General features: G+C 37.6%; 1 protein-coding gene across 1 annotated transcript in view; it reads left to right on the top strand.

The window, feature by feature from the left end:
- FHDC1 (FH2 domain containing 1) overlaps positions 1 to 2,888 on the top strand; it is a gene marked incomplete at its 3' end in the record, with an annotated part of 52,483 nt that extends 49,595 nt beyond the window's left edge. The window contains exon 12 of the mRNA XM_081332826.1: positions 909 to 2,888. Within this exon, the coding sequence (XP_081188952.1) occupies positions 909 to 2,888 (1,980 nt within the window). The remainder of the gene's footprint in view (positions 1 to 908) is intronic.
- Positions 2,889 to 24,115: the final 21,227 nt, after the last annotated feature.

Here is a 24,115-nt window from a genome sequence, read left to right as displayed (position 1 = left end):
AGGCTCATACCCTTATTTATCTCAGCTTTTCATTGATTAGGCCTTCTTCCTGTCCTTCAAGGACCTTCTGTTCTCTACAGCCACACTGTGTAGGTTATATCAGACAGTTCTGTAGCAGTCCAGTACAAAAACAAAGATGATAGCACAAAATATGCCCCTTTTCTGTACCTGATGCTACAGATATAGCCAGATGTTTTTATAAACTCTAGAAGATTTTAAATGTGAAAATATGTAATCACATGTGTGGATGCCCAGATGATCCCTACTAAACCTGCACATACATGAAAATTACCAATTCTTTCCAATCTGGTTTGTGTGAAATGTAAATGGTTGCAGTGATGGTTTTCATTACAGTGTTTTTATGGCACAGAAAACTCAATTTTTTAAAAAGGCAAGAAGATTTATATCATTAAAAGCATTTAAATGGTTTATAAAAGAAAACAATATGGGAATAATGCTAAATATACTGAGGTATGGGTTATTATCCTACCTTGTGTTCACATTCATAGAAATCTTATTCAAATCTGGACATGAATTGTACTGGTTGCTTTGAATGGTTTGCTTATGTTTTCGTAATATATTGAATGACAACTTTAGAATTTTGGACAATATTATGACTGAGTTGATTATTTAAAGAATGTTTGAGCGTAATGGAATAAAATTTGAGGAGCATATAATAGTCCACTTGCAGTTAGGCCTATGTACTTGCAATGAGACATCAACAAAATATTTATTACTCCATTTCATATTCTGATAGAAAATTATTACAGTACTTTGTTTAAAAAATCAAGGATATAGATGGGGGACAGGTAAGGAGGATTAATATAAGGGCAAACTTAATGTAAATAACATTTTATTTGTAAATAAGTATTTAATTCAATGATTACAAATATGTCTTTTCTGAACAGGAAAACAAAGAAAGAGAGGCTCAACAACTTCAGCAACTACAGCGACTTAAAGAGCTGGAGGACAAACGCCGGTCGTGGGTTGTTGGGGATATCAGTGCTTTTGGCAGAAGCAGTAGTGAAAATGATGTTGGTGCACTAACAAAGCGAGGGCTTGAAGAATTCTTACCCTTTTTGCAACAAAGACCCCAAAGTCCTTCATACAGAAATACCAGCACAAGACGTTCTCGACATTCCTTGGGCGTGACTGCAGAAAGAGAACTCTTTACTTTCCTGGGTACCTCAAAAGAGGAAGATCTGAACAAGTTTAACAGTCTCCCTCGTGAACATCCTTGTCCAACAAGAGCAAATGTAGCATGGTCAGAAAGTAAGGAGCCTGTGGATGTCTGCTTCACTCATTTGCATTTAGACCAAGGTTCCAAACACAAGGAGTACAGTCACCAGCTTTTCCCATCTCAGGCTCAACATGTAGAAAATACTTCCCATGATAACCTCTATAGCAATCAAGAGAGGTCAAATGATGAGAAGTATAGGTTCAATGTGCCTTGTATGGAATCCAGTGATGCAGTTTCTTGGGACCCATCTATGGAAGAACATGAACACATTCCTGGTCTGTGTAAGTTTGACTCTCATGAAACAAATTATATAGAGGATTCATCTCCAATTCATTTTGTGGCTGGAATGCAAGGCTTAGATGCTCAAGATGATCCAGACTTACACTCTCCTGGCATAACAGGAAATCCATCCAATAGAGAAAAGACTAATTATAAAACTGAACATTCTGCCAAAATGATGAGTTATGTTAATGAAGCTCTGGAACCTGATAATGATAGCCCCATATCTTCAGATGGTAGTATTTCAGGAACTAAAACTCAAGGACCAGTCTTCTTTGAATCAGATTTTGAATGTTCATTGACACTTGATCTCTCAGAAGAAAGCAGTCCAAAGCCAGGTGGCAATAAAATAGATAACAAAAATGGTGCTAACTCCTCTTATATGAATGATCTGCAAACTGGTGATAATGCCATCTTTTCCAATGATAAATCTGACTGTAGCAATAAGCCTAGTTTTCCAAAGGAAAAATCGGTAAGGAGCAAAGATGCATTGGGACCAAAGAGAAATTCTTTGAAAGACAAAACTTCAGGTAACACAAAATCCAGCACTGCCTCTCCAAATCATCCCAGACCTGTGAGAACTCTGAATTCATCAGAGAATGCAAGCATGAGAAAAGTTGTACCCATTTCCAGGTCCACTAAACCAGCATCTCCTAGTTGTCCCAAAAAACCAGAGGCTAAGCCTGCATCTCGAGACATGGCTGTAGTTGAAACACGTCTGTCACGTCGTAACTCCGTCCGGGGTATTGTAGACGCAGCGCCAAAACCTCAATATCGGCAGAGTATATCAGTAGAAGAGCCAAAATTTCAGCATGGAACTTCAAATTCAAGCAGTGGCCATTTTGAGAAGGAGGCGCTTCAGCATAAAGGCTCTTTCAAAAAGCCAAGCTGCAAACCAGTCAGATATGTTCCCAAGTCAAAAAATGATGAAACAAAAATGTGCCGCTCCTTGACCAAATCTCAGGGCCCTGTAGATGCTAACAAAAGCACATCTGTCATAGCTCCCAAGGCACCAGCTCCTGTTCCGAGTTTTGCAAGAAATACAGTGGCCTCTTCTTCAAAATGTGCAAAGGTGGATTTGCCCTCCCCTTCTAGAGCTCCACCTCTCACAAGGTCTTTGTCTCAAAGACTACCTCGAATGAAAGTAACAGCAGCCTCTGATGATTCTAATCCAAAGGAAAATGGTGGAAGCACACTGAAAAGAGCCAACAGTGCTAAAATTATCAAAAGAAACACTGACAACAGTGAGCTTCTAAGTGTTAAAGCAGAGTCTGTGCTGAGGGAACAAATAATAACGGAAAAATCAGGATCCCTTAAATGCAAAGATGGGAGTCAAACTACAATTGGGAAACTATTGAATCACTTCTAAAACATAAATGCATTGTATCATTTGGCAATATAGAATGTGAAAACCAGGTTTCTCAGTGCTGACTATTTTCTTATGAAAGATTCTAAACAGTAATGCTGTATTTTGTTATTCAATAGAAACTAAGGTACCTTATGCAAATCTGAGGGATGCCTGAACTGAATGTATTTCAAAACTTCTGTGATGGAATAGCTGTAACTAAGATCCCATGTCTTGGGGAGATAGTACTTCTTCAGGAATTTTGCATGCTAAGACTGATTTCCTCAACTTAGTGTTCTGCCAGACAAGACCTCATCTCCAAGTTAGCTGGCTTGAGATGAAATGAACTAAAGTTAATTACATGTAAAAAAATATTGCAAAGTTGGGGAAGATTGTGTTAACAAATGCTTTCATGCAATGAAAGGAAAGGAATTCAGAATTAGGAATTATGGCCAGTTGTTGTATTGTCACTGCTTTTCTGAGAATGCAGTCCTGAACTTCTTCTTTTTTTGCAAAAAGCATGAAAAATACACACAGATCATTTTAAACACTTGGGTTCAAGAATAATTGTGTCTATTGCAGAGTCCATTGCTGGCAATTGGACACGTGGAATTTCTGGCCTACTAAATTATAAAAAATGAACAACGCTGGCTTTGGAAGGGGTGTGACCGTAACCTCATCTAAAGAATACGCAGCATGTCTTCAGTTAATATGTGTGTCTTTTGGAAGGAGGGAAATGTCTGCTGGGCAGAATTTTTATTCTCCGTGAGTGTAACAGAGCTGATTGCATGTAGAAATAGTGTAGAATTCTAAAAGGAATGATTGGTGTTGGAATTAGTTGGGTTAGCTGGAAGCCGTGGCTCTCAGAAATCACAAGTGGTACCATAGTTAGAAAAAAAGTTTATGGTTGATTTGGTTTGTCTCAGTCATGTGTAAACTTGCCAGCTTTAGGTATACATAAGTGCCATGTTTGTGATACCTATCACAAATGCTGCAGCTTGAAATCTGCAATGGATTTAACCTTTTGCAGAGCACTTTTCCTATCAATTCTGGTTTCTATTGATTTTTAATTATGCCACTTACTTGAATTGCTGCTCCAGTTAGGAAAAGCCTTCAGTTTTCCTGATAACACTTTCTTTTAAAAAACAAGTAGGCTTGAAATGTGCAAATTTTCTTTTAAGTATGGCAAAAGACTCTTTTGCCTCAAGTGTAGGTTTTAACACTCCTTTTTAAACTTCACTTATAGGCGTGTTTGTGTGTGTGTGTGTGTGTGTGTGTGTGTGTGTGGCTGGGTGGGTTAGTATGTTAGTGTTAGAGAAATAGTTCGCTGCATGAGAAAATCAGGTCAAGCTAAGATACAGAGAATGAGGAAAAACCTGTTAATGTATATTTTGCGTTCTCCTTGGTCCCTTTCCAAATAAATGTTGGGCAGTGAGTTTTATAGGGAAAGTGGCTATTCAGCCTCTTCATTTAAACCAGGGGTCTTCAAACTTGGCCCTTTTATGACTTGTGGACTTCAACTCCCAGAATTCTTCAGCTGGGCATGTTGGCTGAGGAATTCTGGGAGTTGAAGTCCACAAGTCATAAAAGGGCCAAGTTTGAAGAGTCCTGATTTAAACAGCTGCCATTTTATTCATTGATAAAATAGTTAAAAAGCAAATAATAATAAATATTAATATTGGGGAAAATAATGTTAGTTATCAAGCCGTGTTTTCAACATTCCCACTCTTTCTTCTATATGTACATCAGGTCCTATGGAATTTGCTCAGGCTGACAACAGACATTGAACGAATGAACTGAATTTTACACTTTCAGCTCATGATATTGTGTTTTTCTGTGACCGAATTATTTTTTTCTCCCCAGCTTGTTTGCCAAAATGCCATCAAGTGTATAGTTGAGCCACCACTTCAGTAGAATGGCTGGCCAAGCTTTCTTATGGTAAATGCTCTTGGGATGGTATCATTGCTTTTGGTTTTAGCAGGTTCTTGAGTTCTTCCTCCATAGGTAAAATGCAGTAATCTACCCCTTTGGCTCTATCTACATCATTTTATACTCATCTGCAAAAGCAGGTGGTGGATTTTTATTACCTTTTGATGGTAGTGATCTTGAAAAGAGAAAATAATTTAAATGTTACATGTTTGGAAACTGTAAGTAAATTTCTATATAAAAGTATATGTAAAAATGAACTGGATGTATTTAATGGACCATTTATACATTTCTGAGTTTATCTTGCTAGTTTAATAAAGTTCCCATTTATGGGATTTGTGCTATATGTTTCCATTCTTCTAGTGTGATTTTGCTTAGCGTTTTGATTGGTATTCCTGTTAAGAACCATGGTGGAAAGATTAATCATAAAATGCCTTGGAAAAAATAAATACAATTAAGTGACAAGTTGACCAATTTATATTCAGCATTTAAGCTATTGTGAAACTAGATAAGAGATGTCCAAGAGAAGAGTGCCAATGCTTGTCTTCTGAACGTAAGAAATGGCCATCTTGGACTATCCAATTTTCCTGCTTCCTGCAAACTACGGCTGCTTTTGTGGAAGAGCCTCAGGCAGGATATAAAAGCAACTATCCATAACTGAAAGTTGAAAGAAAATTTAAAGGTTGCTTAAGCTTAAGGTGGAAATAATATTCTAAATGCCATATTCCATTTTAAACAAATTATAGTCTGGATGAAGTATTTTCCCTTCTAGTTTGAGGCTTAGATTGCCTTATGAATATTTAAAAATTGACAAGTCTGAATTTGCCAGTGCATTTGTTTATGTTCACTTAGAATATTTTATCTATTGCTAAATTTCAAGAAGGGGAATGACACACTTGTTTAGGCAGGATTGGAAGCAGTTTATGACACAAATTAGGCTGCCCTTTCCTAAAGACAAATAATCCCAAGTACAAGTTAAAAATACAATCGTCTTATAAACAGGAACACAGAAAAATGGTATCACAAAATAACAGCCGAATCCAGTGGATCTGGCACAAAAACATTACAGTTGGAAACACCAACAAATGATGAACAATCTCAAGCTGTCAAAAGCTCTTTGAAAGGAAGTAGACTTGTGTTCCAGGTCTGCCTTTCTACTGCACATCCTGGTGTGGTACATACAGTTCGTTAAAGCCAAAAGGTTTTTGATGTAGAGTGCTGCCTGAATCCAGACAGTTGTGGTTTGTTTAATTATTTTAAGAAATAATTTAATACACAGTATGTTAGCCCAACAAATTATTTTGTCAGTTAAAATTTAACAGGGTTTTAAATTACAAATTTTATAATAATCATATTTGTTAACACTGGTGCTTGTATGCCTAGTTCTCTTAACCCTACTCATATTAAAGAGTAACCAACAACCTTTCAACACAGAATAAGGTGAAAGGGCTACATGTGCTGTCAAAGGCTAAGTGCATCTTGGAATGCTGTAAGTTATAACAATGGAAGATCCTAAATCTGGGATAAACACACACACACACAATTCAGGATTTCCAGCCAATTAAAATAATGATACTTTGTATCCATTTCTATTTTAATTCTATGTTTGATATTTGCGGATAAGCATTATGTAGAAAACATTAAAATCTATGATAGTGTCAGACGTTTTCCTTGTCATTAGTTGTTTTGGTTTGGAGACATGTCAGTGTTCTCATTGCTGGCCTGCTTCATAATGGTGATCACATTTTTTAAGAGTTTTGTATTATTTTCTTAAGACATCAAGTCTGGCTTTAACTCTCTAAAGGTTTCAGATGTTGTTAATATATTTTTTGGAAATTTCATGTATTCCATCCTGGGAAATTTGCCTCAGAACATTTCTTGAAATGTTCACAAGCATATCCCATATGATGATTGAATATCATAATAGCTTACACATTTTTTAAAATGTTGCTCTTTGGGAGGAAAAAGCCCCAATTACCAGTTTTTACTAACTGCCTAATTATTTTTCTTAGATACCATTTTATTATTCCTATATAAATACACATAGATATGAAAATATATGCACACATTCATATTCTTTATTTAGTATTTTATTAAATTTATATGCTCTCCATCTCACAGATGAGCAACTATAGGCAGTTTCCAATATAATAAGACAGCAATATAAACAATTACAACATAAAAATTAGAAATTTAAAGAAGCTAGCTAAGAAAGGAATCAATACATAAACAGGATGAAATGTGATCTTCTTAGCAAAAATATTTCTCTGATCTATTAACTTCCTTTCCTTTGTTACTCCATTCATACACTTAGCTTATTGATTTTAATTCAAAGATAAAATAACCATTAGCATAATGACTTCATTTTGGGAGAGACCTTGCAGATGCAGAATCATCTTTTAGCAAGGGTAGAGTTTTCAGATGTATAGCAGTTGCATCAGCTTGTTAGCTAAGATTTACTCCATAGTAAAGAGAGTGGAAAAATTCCATTTCAATGCTAACGCATTCTTAAAAGAAAAACAGCTGACATATTCATCCCTGGAGTTTTGCATAGGTTTCCAATATTGGTCATCTCACCTGTTTTAGGATTATTCTGAAGTAATCTGAGCTAAGCGATGCAGGTATAAACTACAGGTACAGCTCAAATTACTTCAAAATACAGGTAGTCCTCGACATATGACTACAACTGAGGCCAAAATTTTCATTACTAAGCAAGACAGTTGTTATTTTTGCCACATTTTATGATCTTTCTTGCCACAGTTAATGTGAATCACTACAGTTGTTAAGTCAGTAACACCGTTAGGTAAATCTGGCTTGCCCATTGACTTTGCTTGTGAGAAGGTTGCAAAAGGTGAGCACATGACCTAGGATACTGCATCCATCATAAATGTGAGCCAATGGGGATGCTGCAACAGTCTTGTGAAAAACAATCATTAGTCCCTTTTTTCAGTGCTGTTGTAATTTCAAACTATATGATGATTGTTGTCAAGGATTACCATTTTATCAATTTTAAAGGTACTTTTGAATCCAAGCTAACTCAATTTGCAAATATTTGGGTAAAATAAAAACCAAATTCAAAACTTCACAATAATGACAAGATAAACTAATTACAGTTACCTTGCGAAATAAAAACAGAAAGTAGAATATAATTTTGGCCAGAATATAATCTATTCTCCTTTGGTGATAAGAATGTTGTAGAACAGAAGGTGACAGTGACAATCACTTGTAGTTTTCAACTCAGTTTCAGTAAAGAAAGAGGAATAAAATTATACAAGTGGAAAAGCAACTGCACACTTACCTCCTGTGAGGGCTGTGTTTGCATGACATGCTGACTCTTTTACTACAATACTTTTAATTGGATGGGAGGAAGGTTTCATATATTGTGGGAGGACCAAGCAAGGGTCATTTGGGAAATTTACTTTAGCCTGACCCATTTCCACATATGATAAAATTGCTCTGCTACAGGAACACTTAAAAAGTAAATTCATCTGAATGTCATACAATTGCTAGGGACTACATAGAGATATCCGTATAGTTTTCTTGGCAGTAATACAGAGTTGTATGCCTTTGCCTCTTTCTGGAATGTTTTTCCCCCCACTCTCTAGCCTGTAACCCACGTTTTTGTTCAATTTCCCATTCCAATATTAAGCACATTAGAACTTGTTTGTTTATTCACCACTAGGATCAGCAAGATGCAACCATAAATCAACACCTAACCCAATAGAGTTTCAGAGAGAATCTGGGATATTCTTGAAATTGTGGCATAGTTTAGCAAAGCCTGTTGCTGCTTGGAATGAGCATGCAAATAGGTTCTTGGCCATATGAAATCATGTGCAAACCGTCTTTGTGGATTCCAGAGGCCCCCCTCATTTCCGAGAAACGTCAAGAGATGAAATGGCACAAAACATGCCAAGAAAACTGCTGAGGAAAACTAGCAAGAATTTATGAAGTGCTGCACTGTGATAACTGTGACTACATCTACTTATTTTTCTGCTCTTGTTACACTCAAAGATAGTCCGCTAGTGGCTTTGTTTTGGATTATTCAATCCCTTCTAGATACTGCAGGCTGTTGAAACCCTTGCAAACCCCTGTGGGAACTTTTTTATGTTGCTTGGATTCTCATGGAGTTGGATTCTTGTTGTGCAGGTCCCATCTTCTTTGATTATCTGGAAAGAATTCAAGCCTCTTAGTCTTGATAAAGGGTCCTTGGGCTCTATGTTCTGCCTCTTGTGTCTTAGATCCAGGCTGCACCTGAGTGGTCATGATCTCTTGGGAGATAACATGTGGTTGAAAACAGATAGTGGTGAACAGGTCTCTGATTTGAAAGAGGTGAGGATACTCCCTCATCTCAAAAGATCATCACTGGATCCAACTAACTTTGGCAATTTTCATCCAGTCTTTATTTTTTCTTCTTCTTGGAGAAGCTTGTTGAGAAGATAGTAGGCTTACAGCTCCAAAAATTCCTGAAAGAAGCAGATTATCTAGAAATATTTCTTCTGGGTTTCAGATTGGGTTACATTATTAAGATAGCATCGATCGCATTTACAGATGGTCTCCCATAGCTTGGGTGGGGTAGTGTGTCCTCCTTGATTTCTCAATAGCTTTCAATACCATTAATTATGGTGTCATCCTAGGGTGGAGGGGAGTGTTGAACACTGTTATGGTGTTGTTTTTTACTTGGGGACTGGTTCCTATCACTAGTGAGGAAGTCCTGCCCTAGACTCCTTCATTACAGAATGCCTCAGGGTTTAATTCTTTCCCCACTCCTATTTAACATCTACCCACAGGAAGCTACTAGGTGAGGTCATTCGTCAGTTCAGAGTTAAGTACCATCAGTATGCTGAAGATAATGAGCTGTACATTTCTGCCCAAGACTGCCAAGTCATGCAGTCAGGTTTGTCACTGCCTGAAGGCTGTGGAAATCTGGATGGGGAAGAAGATTCTGCATGGGGTTTAGTCTCTCAGATACTGTTGATACATAATTGGGGGGGTGTCCTTCTGGATTGATGACTCATTCTCCAGAATCAAGTGATAGTTGTAGCCAGCAAAGCCTTTGTTGACTAATGAGTCAATAATTGACTAATGAGTCAATTATGCCCATTCTGGAACTTCTGGTCACAGCACTATCTTGCTGGATTACTTCAATGGCTCTTCAGAGGGCAACCATTAAAGAGATTTAGAAGCTGCTGCTTGTCTAGGATGCAGTGGCAATGGCAGATCAATCACTACAATTGATTGTAGTGGGACAATTCACCATGACCAAATTGCCACAGGCCAGCTTGCCTTAACAGAAGCTTCCAATGGCCAACTTGCCATGGGACAACTCACTGTGGGACAAGAGTTACACTAATATCAAAGAAATAGAGGAATGGAATCACTAAAGAAAATATGCCAAAGGAGTGACAAAATGAAATGTGAACAACAAAAATTAAAATAACTTTTTAATTATTTTAAATAATTGAATTGTTGAATTTTCCCACAGCAAGTTGGCCATGGCAAGTCATCCCATTTTGTCACATGAGCTACACTTACTCCCACTCACTTCTGGGTCAATTTAAGATGCTTACGATGACATCAAAAGCCCTGCATGGCACAGGGCCAGGTTATTTGCAAAACCATCTGTCCAGTTGTGTGCAACCATCCCACCAAATCCCAACCACAAAGAACATTCACAGAAGAAATCACAATTCCCAGCATCTAATTATATTAAGAAGTTTTGGGCCCACAAACTGGCTATAAAGAAGCTCGTGGAGTTGCAGGGAAATCAAATGAGTATTCTGAGTATTGCCATATGTGCTGCCAGATCCACTGGTAAGGTAATTTCACTGGGTTAATGGCCAGTCAGATTAAGTGGATTATGGGAAAGAATACAGTGAACTAATCACATCCCAATGAATTTTAAGTTACCCATCTAAATAAAATCATTTAGTGAGATTTCTCACTGAGGCTAATTTAACACATTGATCATTTCTCAAAATAAAAATATCTTCATGAGTGAATAAAGTCAATTAAGGCATTCAAGACCAATGGAGCAAGATATTTCATAACTGGCCTAACTTCCTAAATGTTTCTCCTCCTTCAACTAGGAAAAGGTGTTCCCCCACTAGATACTAATAAATGGGCTGGCTGGTATGAGAAGAGTCACTGTTATTTTCCTACATATCCACACCCATGCTAACAAAGCTGTCAAATGTTCCCGTATTAATTTCCTCTTCCTGTTAAAGAGATAGGAGTAACTACAAATGTACACTGTGTGAAAAATACGGATGTCTGCTTAATGCAGAACATAAATAAAATATCAGTAGGAATTTTTTTAGCAGACATGGGATGGTAGACCAATTTGTAAATCAATGAAAGAATAAAATAGCCATACAATTTACATGGGATCACATATGAGCCAAGGATTTATTTAGGTAGCCTAAATATACTGTTTCTTTTTTCTTTTTATCCTTTGGGTTGCTCATTCCTGGTGATGCTACTATTTGATTATGTTATCTCTTGCTTCAAATCCTAATCTATCCTTGCACAACAAATTAGGTCATTCTCCCTACAGGAAATAAAGCTAAACCCATGTAAGTGAAATAAATGCATATTCTTCCTTTGGCTTTTCTCTCACATGCTAAACTTAATGACGACTATGAGTGTGCTGGCTGGGAAATTCTAGGAATTGACATTACATTTGCAGGTTATCAGGGTTGAGAAACATGGGTTTAAACAGTAGTATGAGAAGATACTAACCAAGCAACTAACTGGCAGTTATCATCATCTGTCCCACTGTAGGCCTGAATATGATATTTTCAAATATAAAATTGCTGCATGTTCTATTTAAATATTGTTTTTCCATTCTCAAATTCAGAAATCCTGTAGCTATATTTTAGGTTATCTTACTATATCTTCCACTCTGATATTTTCATTTACCTTTCTCCTGTTCCGACCCTTCCTTTAATTTTGTCCAGAGTTATTTACTCCCACTCCCGTTCCCAGTGCTTTTTTTGTAAAAGAAAAAGGTGCCGGAACTCACACGTGTCATACAACCCACCTTGCCTACCCTACAAGGTTCCATCCAAAAAAGGTGCCGGAACTCTGTTCTGAGCGTTCTATGACAAAAAAAGCCCTGCCCGTTCCATATATTACCTTTTTCCCACCCTATCCTGTTGTTTCCCCTCCCCCTCTACCAACATAGTTGGTTGCTCTTCATTTTTTTTAAAATTAGTACACCCAGATCTTCAAATTTCAAATCTGTGAAATTAATTTTCCTCTTATAATCCTAGGACAGACATGTCAAACACAAGGCCCGGGGGCCGGATCCGGCCCGCGAAGTGGTTTCATGTGGCCCGCAAAGCCATCCTGGAAACAGTGAGGGAACGGCCCCCACTGCCTTGGCCCTGGCCCAGAGACCCTCCTTCTGCCAGAGACCCTCAGATCTGTCCCACTCCTGTCCAGGCCCCCATAGGCACCCTTGATGCGAACGATGTAGAGCTGGCCACGCCCACCCAGTAGGCCATACGCACTCTAGCCATGCCCACCCAGTAGGCCATGCCCACCCTGGCCATACCCACCCAGCCCCCTGAGGGCAACCGCAATGCTGATGCGGCCCTCAATAAAATTGAGTTTGACACCCCTGTCCTAGGGGATGAGAGAATATTGAGAAAGTCCTTTTAACAATCCTACAGCAACAGGTGGTGAAGGTTAGAGTTCACCGATATTGTAGCATTTTGACAGGAAAGAACTACAAACAAATAGCCAAACCCCTCATTTTCACAGGAATGAATTTGTTTTAAAATTAAGATTATTCGTCATGTTACGTCTGCCTAAGGAGAAATTCCACAGATGCCATTTTTAAAGTCATATAAATACAGGGATAGAAGAACAGCTGTTAAATGTAAAAAGACTTTTGAAAATAAAACTCCAAACAATTCATGAATTTTCTTCAAATGTGGGTTTACTCCCTGAAACGATACTCAAATATATATTTCCTTAAAACTCCTAGATTTTGTTTTGGAAGGTAGAAAAACCACTTTTCATATCAAAGGAAACTGTCCATCAAAGAACATTCCTCTCAGGTAAATTGTTATGGGCCCTCCATGTTTCTCTTTCCCTGTGAATCTTTCTCTATTAATGAATAAAAAGGCTCTCCATCTAACCTTGAGCCTATCTAAAACAATGTCAGCATAATATTTGCTATGCTGTTACTAATTTCTATTCAGCTCCATGATATCATTATTGAATTTCTAGCAAAAAAAGTTTTTGCCTGGTTATAGACAAGTTCATTTCTTTTAATGGCTTTCAGCTGTCACCAGCTAGTCATTAGCTGCCAATCAGGTCTGTGCAGGGGAAATGCTTGTCCCAAACACTTTCTCTAGGCTATTTTTTCTGCTCTCTTTCTGTATCCCATTAGGCCATCTTTCAAATTTAAATAAATGCAAACAAAGGAAATCATATAAAAAGGCTCCAAACCAGAAATAACCCCAGAGTGAAGGGTGATGGGTTCTGCCATGATTTACAGCTAGCTAGTGTTGTAGGGCAGAAATACATTAATCTTCTAACAGTTAAATAGCCAATGTTTTATGTTTTGATATGCTAGAATGGGCAGAGGTTGAATGACTGAAGCTAATAAATACAAGGAAAATAATATGTAAGAAGAAATATGTCCCCTCTTCTCCAAATGTAGTAGTAGACTGATTGTCTCGTCTTGACTGATTATGTGCCATCAAGTTGGTGTCATCTCTTAGCTTTTTCCCAGAAGACCTCTACCTTGTTGAAAGCCTAGATCACAGGTCTGCAACCCGCGGCTCCGGAGCCGCATGCGGCTCTTTCAGCTGTCTCCTGCGGCTCCCAGTCCTCTGCCATGTGCAGTCCCCCCCAAAAAAAGTGGGACTAAAAAAGTTCAATCAATTCAAATATGCAGGGTAGGTGCATATCTCGCCTTGGCTCCACTCTTCAGTCAAACCCTGTTTTGCGCATGCGCGTATGTACGTGCATGCGCACACATTTTTTGCGGCTCCCAGTTTTTCCTTTTGTGAGGGAACTGGTTCCGAGTGGCTCTTTCTATGGGGGGAGAGAGATAATAGATCTGAATAGATTTCTTCTCCAAAATGGAATGGGAGATAACAGATCTGAAGGAAACTTGAGAAATAAAAGTGCTATGTTTTTGTATATTATTCTAAAATTCTCATGGACACTAAAAATTTGTTGCTGCCATGTTTTAATGTTATATGGAAATGACCTTGAGAGACAGAAGAAGAGCTACAGCCTAGATAGCCATCTGATAACAACATCTGAGTCTGAAGGAGGGCTGGGGTGGAGAAAGCATCTTAGAAGGGATACTCCTAGTTTTCAGGTGAGTAAAAGTAAAACAAGGGAGAGTTGCAAGATTCTGTTATTATAACCATACAATACAATGTTGGTATTTGTGGTTGGTGCTTCTTGTCTGGATTACCTCAAAGGCCTGACAAATATAACCTGTTGTGCTTCATAAAAAAATCTGCATTTTTATCTCAGGCTACTCAGACAGGTGTTCTATTATGGAATAATAGCATTACCACATCTGACTTGCAGTAATCCAGATGAACACTAGATAGTAAAAAGGAGAGCTTTGTGTATCTTTTTGCTGCTGTTGTAATGGTATAGGAGGCTGACAGCTGCCAACTGATATCTGGATTTTGGCAGTTTTGATAATGGAATAGATTTTTAAGAAATAAACATTTTTGCACAGTTGGAGAGAATTATTGAAGAAGTGGATAGAAGAATCTAAAACTATAGTAAATAAAGTATTACTACCATATTTGAATAAGAGGGATTATATTCTTGGAGATAAGGATATCTAATTTTATGGTATGAAGGAAATATTTTTAAATGTCACATTTATACATTGCAATTGTGAACCCTGACATCGGTTATTTTTCTTAATTATTGGCAGAAAATGAAGTCCACAAAATGAACATATTTTATTGCCTAAAGCATATTTATCCCCCTTGGTTTATTAATAGTTTGGTCAGTTTATTTAACAATAAGAAAAAAATAGAAATTAAATGTATAAACTCCTGTATAGTGTTAAAATATCAAAACCATCCTCTAAACAAGATCTCAGGCATTAAAATATTTGTTTAACATTAATATGACAGCTATTAATAATAATATTAGCTTTTTATAAGACTCAACATCATTAAAATGATTTCTATGTCTTAATGTTTATTTAGCATAAAACCACTAAACAGAAATGTATCTTTCACATCAAAGTCATTGCCATGGCTGCTGGTTTCTTCTATTATTATTTCTGGTACAGTTGCTACAGCCAGTTTGATCTAATGGTTAAAGCACCATAGTAGGAGATTGTGAGGTCAAGTCCTGCCTTGGCCATGAAAGGCAGCTGGGTGACTTTGGGCCAGCCCCAATCTCAGCCCAGTTCACCTCACAGAGTTGTTTGGGGGGAAATAGGAGGAAAAGTGGTGGATATTTTCACTGCCTTGAATTATTTGTAAAAATAACAAAGGTAGGATATGAATAAATAAAATAATAAAAATAATGTTTAGCTACTACAAGAAGATTGCACAGACTGACTACAAACAACAGCATGACAAAGTAGCTACAACAGTGCATTGGAAGATCTGTAAGAAATACCATTTGTCTGCAAGCAAGAACTGATGGGGCCACAAAATAGAGAAAGTAATTGAAAAATGAAAAAGCTAAAGTGCTCTGGGACTTTAGAATTCAGACAGACAGGCACCTGTTTGTCAATAAGAAAGACAAAAAAAGTCTGGATAGTGGACATGAAAGTACCTGGAGACAGCAGAATAAAAAAGAAAGAACTGGAGATGACAAAATACCGAGATCTGCAAATAGAAATAGAGCAACCATGGCAAAAGAAAGCAAAAATATTACTACTAATAATAGGTAGGGCCTTGGGTACAATCCCATAACAACTGGAGCGCCGTTTGAACACCACTGACTTTGACAAAATCCCCCTTGGTCAATTTCAGATGGCAATTTTACTTGCAATAGCTATCATTCTGTGATAATACCCTTAACACCATCAAACATCAATATCTGCCTATCCCAGGTCCTAGAGATGGATTCAACAGGTAAATAAAAATGCCAAATCCTGTCATATTATCTGGCTGACAAACCATAATGATATGCAGAATGATTATAAAGACTGTTCAAATCTCAAAAGTTTTATGGTACACTGGGATCCTTGGAATATAACAGATGTATTCTACCATTAAACTACAGAATACCTTCTTAGCATTTTTTTTGTTAGGAGGCCATGTTTGCATGATATGATAACTGAAATCAAAGTGCAATTACCATACTGTGCAAATGTGAACAGCTAGCACTATGGCAGTGAATTGGATCACTTGTGTGAATTCAATTCCCCAAATTTCCTTAAAACCAAGTATTAAAGAGAAATATAAGCTCAGAAACCAAAATATGACAATTTTTCCTTTTATGGAAAGATGCCTGAAATGCATCTCATGATTGTATGAAAGCCAAGCTTGCTATTCATTTAGATCTAGCATGATCTGAGAGTGAAGCAAGGGCTCCAGATGCAACCGTAAGTTTAAGAAATTGGAAGACAAGAACAGGCAAGCACTATTGAAGCAAACTCACTACAGTCTTGTAAGTTGATGGCAAAAGGGAAGAACTAAAAGACCTAGGTCTCTATATTATTCACCATGTCACCTTGTCCATACAGGTCTGAATAATTTCCAGCAATACATCCAACTCATTCCTATAGTCATCTGATTTCCCATCCTATAGGGTTATAAGTTGATTACTATGTGAATGTTCCAGCTAATGTAGTACAGTAGTTAAAGTAATAGAGTAGGCTTTGAAGTCTCAGATTCAAGTCTATACTTGGCAATTGTTCTGTTCCAGCCTACGACCGGCCCTGTTTGAATGTCAGGGACAACCCCTTTTTATAGTCAACAGGCTGGAAAAACCCAACCAAATTTATTTACAAAGAAATCAAAAGTTCAAACAAGAGTTAAACCAAAAGTTCAAACAAGAGTTAAACAGGAATAACAGACCAGGACTCTAGCAGATCTTCAAATGGTTGCCTTCAGCAACCAGCACCTCCCACACCTTTCCCTTTTATCAGCAGTCCCAAGACGTGGCTTCTCATTGCCTTCTTCTCCTCTCACCAAGTTGCCTCATTGCCTTTCTCTGTTCTACTCTGCTGGATTGCCTCCTGATCCTAGCATCCCTGAATAAATCCAGCTGTGAATCATCTACGTCCAATACCTTGTGCTCACATGGCTGAGTCTGATGAGTAACATGACGGGAGGGGCCATGCTGAGAGTCCTGCAGTGCATCAGAGCCTTCCTCTGACACCAAAGGCTCTCCAAACCCCTCCTCCTCCTCCTCTTCAGAATCATCAGACTCAGCTGCCGGTATCACAGGCTGATGCTGAATCACAACAGCAATTGCCTTTGGAAATTCATTTGATGACTTCGGAAGTCTGTATGATTGATAACCTAATTTGCAAATCACGGGTTCAAACCACAGGTCATTTCAAACTTGGCTTCACAATACTGTAATTGCATTTTAAGTTTAATAAAAGAGATTGACTGTAATGGATTTGAAAATAAGTCTGGATAACAGCACCAAACATCCATTTTATACAGAAAAAATATTTTCCAACTAAAAAATATTTTCTAATTTTCTAACAATAGCTTCTGCACAAAATATTTAAAATAGACTTTCTCTTGAATTGTTGGGGGAAAAGCTTATGCTTGATAGGACAACTAGCCCAAATAGGCAGATTAACGAACCGATAAATTCAGGCTGTTTGGGCATTTCTGGTGACACATTAAGGTTGGGGATGGAAATATAACACCCACCTCCTCCTCAACAGCTGCCTGTGGGAAAGATGCATAGATTTAGAGGATAGAAGCATTTCCTAAGTTCTGGACAGAGTATCTGTACTAAGATTCAGAATGATTCTCTCCGCCACACACACACACCATGATTCACTAAGATATAAGAGAGAGGGCACAAGAAGCACAATCAGAATATTGGCTGGCAGGGACCAGAAGATAAGCTTTTTCTGCAGTGGCCCCTGCTCTAGGGAACAACCTCCCTTCAGAGATCAGAATGGCCCCAACCCTGTCAGCCTTTCTACAAGGTCTTAAAAACTTAGCTATGTTCCTGAGCCTGGGGCACTGGATGTGCCAAAGACCCGGTTCTTGGCTATATTACTAATGGGCCAAATATCTTGTTCTTGTGTATCTTGAACAGATTTTTTTTAATGTTATCACTTTTTAATTTTTTATAGTTTTCAAAAGTTGTTTTAATCTTTACTTGTAATATATGTTATAAAATGTAAGTCACCCAGAGTCATTGATTGAGATGAGTGACCACAAAAATTAAATAAATAAATCAGATTAGCAAAATTCTGTTAATATAGCCTTACCGTAATAAAGTATGATTCGGGTCTTCCTGTGGGGAGTTTCCTGATCTGGTCTACCTTGAAGGGCTCATTATAATCAATTATATGTACAACCTGTGAATAGGGAAGTCTTCATGACCACTATTTTGTAAGGTTCTGAAGCACTTTGGATTTAGTTCCAAAAAAGTGCTTCTGAGTACACAGTGACCCAGATAGAGCACTAATCTATTACTTCTTAGTTTCATGTTTTTATGAGTTTGCCTGCATGATCCAGCAAAGGATCCAGTAGCTTTAAAGAATTACAAAGAGTTGAAATGTTCATGGTCCTTATGCACCACACCTTTTTAGAATTGTATCCCAAGCCCTATTTTGTAAATCCACCTATTTTGTTGTTGTTGTTAGTTGCGAAGTCGTGTCCGACCCATCGCGACCCTATGGACAATGTTCCTCCAGGCTTTCCTGTCCTCTACCATCTTCTGGAGTCCATTTAAGCTCACGCCTACTGCTTCAGTGACTCCATCCAGCCACCTCATTCTCTGTCGTCCCCTTCTTCTATTGCCCTCAATCTTTCCCAGCATTAGGCTCTTCTCCAGTGAGTCCTTCCTCCTCATTAGGTGGCCAAAGTATTTGAGTTTTAGCTTCAGGATCTGGCCTTCTAAAGAGCAGTCAGGGTTGATCTCCTCTAGGACTGACCGGTTTGATCGCCTTGTAGTCCAAGGGACTCGCAGGAGTCTTCTCCAGCACCAGAGTTCAAAGGCCTCAATTCTTTTGCGCTCAGCCTTTCTTATGGTCCAACTTTCACTGCCATACATTGCAACTGGGAAGACCATAGCCTTGACTATACGCACTTTTGTTGACAGGGTGATGTCTCTGCTTTTTAGTGTGCTGTCTAGATTTGCCATGGCTTTCCTCCCGAGGAGCAAGCGTCTTTTAATTTCTTGACTACAGTCCCCATCTGCAGTGATCTTGGAGCCCAGGAAAATAAAATCTGTCACTACCTCCATTTCTTCCCCATCTATTTGCCAGGAATTGAGAGGGCCGGATGCCATGATCTTGGTTTTCTTAATGTTTAGTTTCAACCCAACTTTTGCACTCTCCTTCTTCACTCGCAACAAGAGACTCTTCAGTTCCTCTTCACTTTCTGCCATTAGAGTGGTATCATCTGCATATCTTAGGTTGTTGATATTTCTTCCAGCAATCTTAATTCCAACTTTTGATTCATCTAGCCCTGCCTTAAAATTTCAAATGTGCTCCTGGCCCAAAAAGGTGCCCTACATCTATATTGGGAGCTATATTCCATGACCCTAACCTGGCAGGGTCATTGATAACATGAGAGTTTATGTCATATGTAAGAAATGGATAAGATTCCTCTACAAATGTCTTGCTAACTTTATCCTCCAGATGTGATGATCCACAGTTTCAAAGTTTTGCAGCCAACACATCCAAGGCTCAAATTCCAAGGATGATGCAGGCTGAGAATTTTGGGACTGTGAGGAGGTCATTAAGTTGAAGAAAATCACTTTACAAGTGAAATAGCCTTTATCTTCAGCACCATATCTGAAGAAAGAAAATATGTGGATTTCTTCTTAGAGAAAATCTTTTATATTGGTATGATTTGTTATTAAAATCAGTTTTGGATTAAGCTAAACTAAGACAAAAGCTAAACTAAAACTATGACAAAAAGTAGACAAAAGTCTATAGATGGTTATGTGAAATGGGCATGTAAAGGGCTTTAAATCTATTGAAAACAGAAATGTCAAGTAATCTGTGACATTATAAATTCAGCAGAACCTGGAATAGTCAAATGCAACAGCTGCCAGAGTAGAATCTTAACCTGAGGCTGTTCATGTAGAGAGCAAGCCCATTGTTGTCTTTTTCATTTTTCTGCAAAGATCAACATGAAGCGTAACTGTTATGTTGCCTCATCTTTCTGAGCAACATAACTGCAGTTCTGTAAATTCTCCAAGATTTATAGGCTTCTATACTTAGCAGACACTGTCCAAAATATGAACTAATTATTATCTTTTTAATAAACCAGATGGATTATCTTATTGTCTTTCCTGTTATGGGTGAATATGTGTAGCTTTTGAACTATCTTGGTTAGCCCTAAGTGAAAGACTTGAAAATTATCTTGTCAATTTTAACTCTAGCTTCTTGGTAATAATCTCCCACACAGATATTCATATTCTAATAAAGTCTAATTTATCTTAGAAAACAACTGTTATTAAAAGTCTTGCCTTTTTGAGCAGTGAAATACAATAGTTAAATTTTGGTGAGCAGACCAAAGATCTAGTTGTTACAAGAATGTACTGTAAGTGTCCCCATTATGGTGCCTGACAAATCTAGCACCAGTTCAGACGTCTTATAATCATGTCTTAGGCTAGATCAGCACTTCTCAACCTCAACAACTTTAAGATGCATAGATTTCAGTTCCCAGAATTCCCCATCCAGTATGCTGGGGTGAGAGGATATGCTGTGGCTTCTGATTCAATCTGTTTACTACTCTTTCTGCAACTGCTGTGGCATAAGTATTAATGGGAGCTCAGGAATGGAATAGCAAAGAAGACAAGGAATAATCAAGACACCACGCTAATCGCTATTTTTGAATGCCTTGGCTTTGGTAAACATTCTGTACTAGCCCATTTGACCGCCAACACAATTTTATATCTCTGTGTTTATTCAATTGTGTGGTGAGTAATAGGGTGGTTTTCTTCACTAGAACCACACCAGGCATATTCAGAGTGACTCACTGGTGCTTGAGAAGACTTGTACTATTTCCTGGGCTACAAGAAAGATGATATAATTACCATTCAGCAATGGAACACGTGCCTCATCACAGGTATAGCTGGCTGAGCACCTAGATAAGCGGTATTCCAAAAGGCAGATTTTGCATGTAATCTAGATGGAATGCATTCTTCATTTTGCCAAACACCAAGCTAGCCCCATTGTAAGAAAAACTGGGTTTGGGTAAGAAATGAAACAAGAGTAAAATTGGGTAATGAGAGACAGGTATATATTTTCTACATCACTATTAAGTTCATAGTATTGACTGGAACATCCTGAAGATTCAAAACATGTAAATCATGGCTGGGTCCCTGGAAAAATTTGATGTATCAAGTTTGATAATATATGGTGTGTGGTCTCATGAACCAATCTGCAAAGTACTTTTTAATTTTTTTGCAAGAAAAATTGTTTCGAGGTCTGCAGTGACAACTGTAAGTATACACCTAAATGAAATCTGACTTTAGAAATAGAGAAAGTTTTGGAGGAAAATCAGGCTGGATAAGGAACTAAATATGTGAATATGGTCTTGCTCATATTATGATTTTTCCAGTATTTAATGTGATTCCCTAGCTGTGATAGAGCTAATCCCCATAAAGCTTTCAGCAAACTTCCCATATTTTAATCAGCCAATAAACCCGTGAATGATCAATAAGTCTTGAAACTCAAAATCCAGCTGGGAAGACCTAACAGGCTGGTGCTTCTGAATATGCAAATTAGCTTGGACTATTGACAACTGGAAGATACAGTATATTCCAGTTGATTGTACAGTGCTGATTCCTCCAAGTTTTCTAAACTATCCTTGGATGCTAATGAATATCTTATTAGGCTAACTACAGAATCTAGTTCTGTAGTACCTGCTAAAACTATGTTTTCATATATTCCAGCTATAATAGTTGCACAGGAAGTGGGTCCTTTCTCCACAGCTGTTAGCAAGATGATATCTCACATTGTTCATAAACTAGATCAGCATTTCTCAGTCTTGGCAACTTTAAGACATGAGGACTTCAGTTCCCATGCTGACTAGGGAATTCTGAGTGTTGAAGTCTGCACATCTTGAATTTGCCTGTTTGAGAGACACTGAAGTAAATTATAAATGCTGCTACATTGGAATGCTTACTTCTGGTTTGTCCTCATGCTTTTGCTATAAAGTGTTAGGTCCTTTACTCAGAATAGGATTAGGACTAACTGTATCTAGATCTTGACCATCAAATCAAATTGTCATGGTTCCGATAGATGAGACCAGTAAAAGCAGTATTGCAGTACTGACACAAATTCTTTCTGAAATTCTAATTAAAAGTAAAAAGGCTGCAAAAATACAATTAAATCTCAACCATACTATGTAACAAAAGAGAAAATTCCAAGTTCCAGGTATGTTGAAATAACTTCTTTCCTATTTGGGCTTCCCTTTGGTCTGAAGTTGATCTTCTGCCAAGACAAGAGGAAACATCTTGACTGAGTGCAACAAAATATTGAGAGGGTTGGGTGGAGCCCAATAAGACAGAAGTGAAGATCAAGAATAGCAGGAATAGAGGCCTCCTATTTTTCTGCCTGTTCTTCAGATCACAGTGGTTGTGCTCACTGTAATGTCCAATGGGCTTTATTCATACTCTGGTTCTTTCTGTATTTGGCCTGAATGTGATATTTAGGCATAGACTCAATCTCTTTTAAAGGAACTTCCAAGAAGAGGTTTGGTCAGGTCCCCAACTTCCTACCAGATCATAAAGTCATTATTAATGTAGCTAAATTTTGCCATTGCCATGAGGATAAGGCATCAAGAAAATTGAATTTGTTTGATATCATAAATATAAGTCAGTTGCCAACTGTCTGAATTCTGATCACATGTCCATGGGGATGCTGCAGCAGTGTGAAAAATGGTCATAAGTCACTTTTTAAAGTGCCATTGTAAATTTGAATGGTCACTAAGTGAACTTTTGTAAGTTGAGGACTACCTGTCTTATGTTTAGTTGCAAAATCCTTGGGTACAGAAATCCACAGTTTGGAAGTAACCCATATTGTCCTGGGCTAGAACACAACACAACCTTCTACAAGCTATCCTTGTTTAAACTACATATTGTTACTATTTCCACCACACTTTAGTATAAAGACTATGGAAGCCTTTTCTAAGTAGTACTTAATTTGGATTATAAAGGAGTGAACTAGGGTAAATTGTTTAAACACAGGGTAAATTGTTTAAACGCAGAAGCAAGTTTGCATACTTGAATGTGGACTTTACCTACATTTGAGTTTAGGATATTATTTATTGTATGAATTTGAGCAAATAAACATTGATCTGCCCTGACATGTGCATCATAGTAAATTCATTTCCAATGGCAGAACAGATTATTCGGAATATCTAATAAATCAGTTCTTAAATTGTTTTTTCTATTCATTTTTAGGGCTGCTAGAAGAAAGATAGAATAAATAAAATGAAATTATATGTTCTTAGTTCAGCTGTGTATTGAGTAACTTCAGCTTATGTTTTGTTAGCTTCAGCTTGCAGAGGGACTGCAATACAGGCTTGTCTTAAAGACTTATTATGATGAATATTTAAATAATATATATATGTACTAGTTTAATTTGTTAAAGAAAAGTGTGAAAGTTGATTGTACAGAACCTCTGTCTGTTGTTACAATGAACCTTTGACAATCTCTTTCCACATTAAAACTACTTTCCTAAAATTGTGAATGAGTTACAAAATCTGATGTTCCCTTCCATAATTCTTAATGTTATATGAAAGGAGAAATTGCTCAACACCTGTCTCTAGAACAGTAATCTTAAAATAATTATTAGGGCTGTCAAAATAGAGGAATGTGGAAAAACAATAAATTTTGTTTTCCTGAGAAAAAACAAAATTTCAGTTATAGAAAGAAAGGTAGAGAGTCTTTCAGGAATTCTAAGTTTCATTTTCTGTTTAATTATCTATTTTAATCCATCCCACAGTCTTTATAAGCCCTCTTCTATCTCTGCTTCTGTAAGCAATTAGATATTCTTCCATACAGACAGTCTCTGAATTATTCCCTATTGATCATTCAATAGACAATACAGGCATAAAAACTTGAGCCATTATGTACCCACTCAACATAGCTGATAGGATTAGTTTATAGTCAATGTGCTTTGCAGAATACTAGGCTGAACCAACCATGATTTATTG

This window comes from Vipera berus (assembly GCF_964194415.1).
Source record: "Vipera berus genome assembly, chromosome: 7".
Classification (NCBI taxonomy): domain Eukaryota; kingdom Metazoa; phylum Chordata; class Lepidosauria; order Squamata; family Viperidae; genus Vipera; species Vipera berus.
Note: the sequence above shows the minus strand (reverse complement) of the source record. Positions and strands in the feature narration are given on the sequence as shown.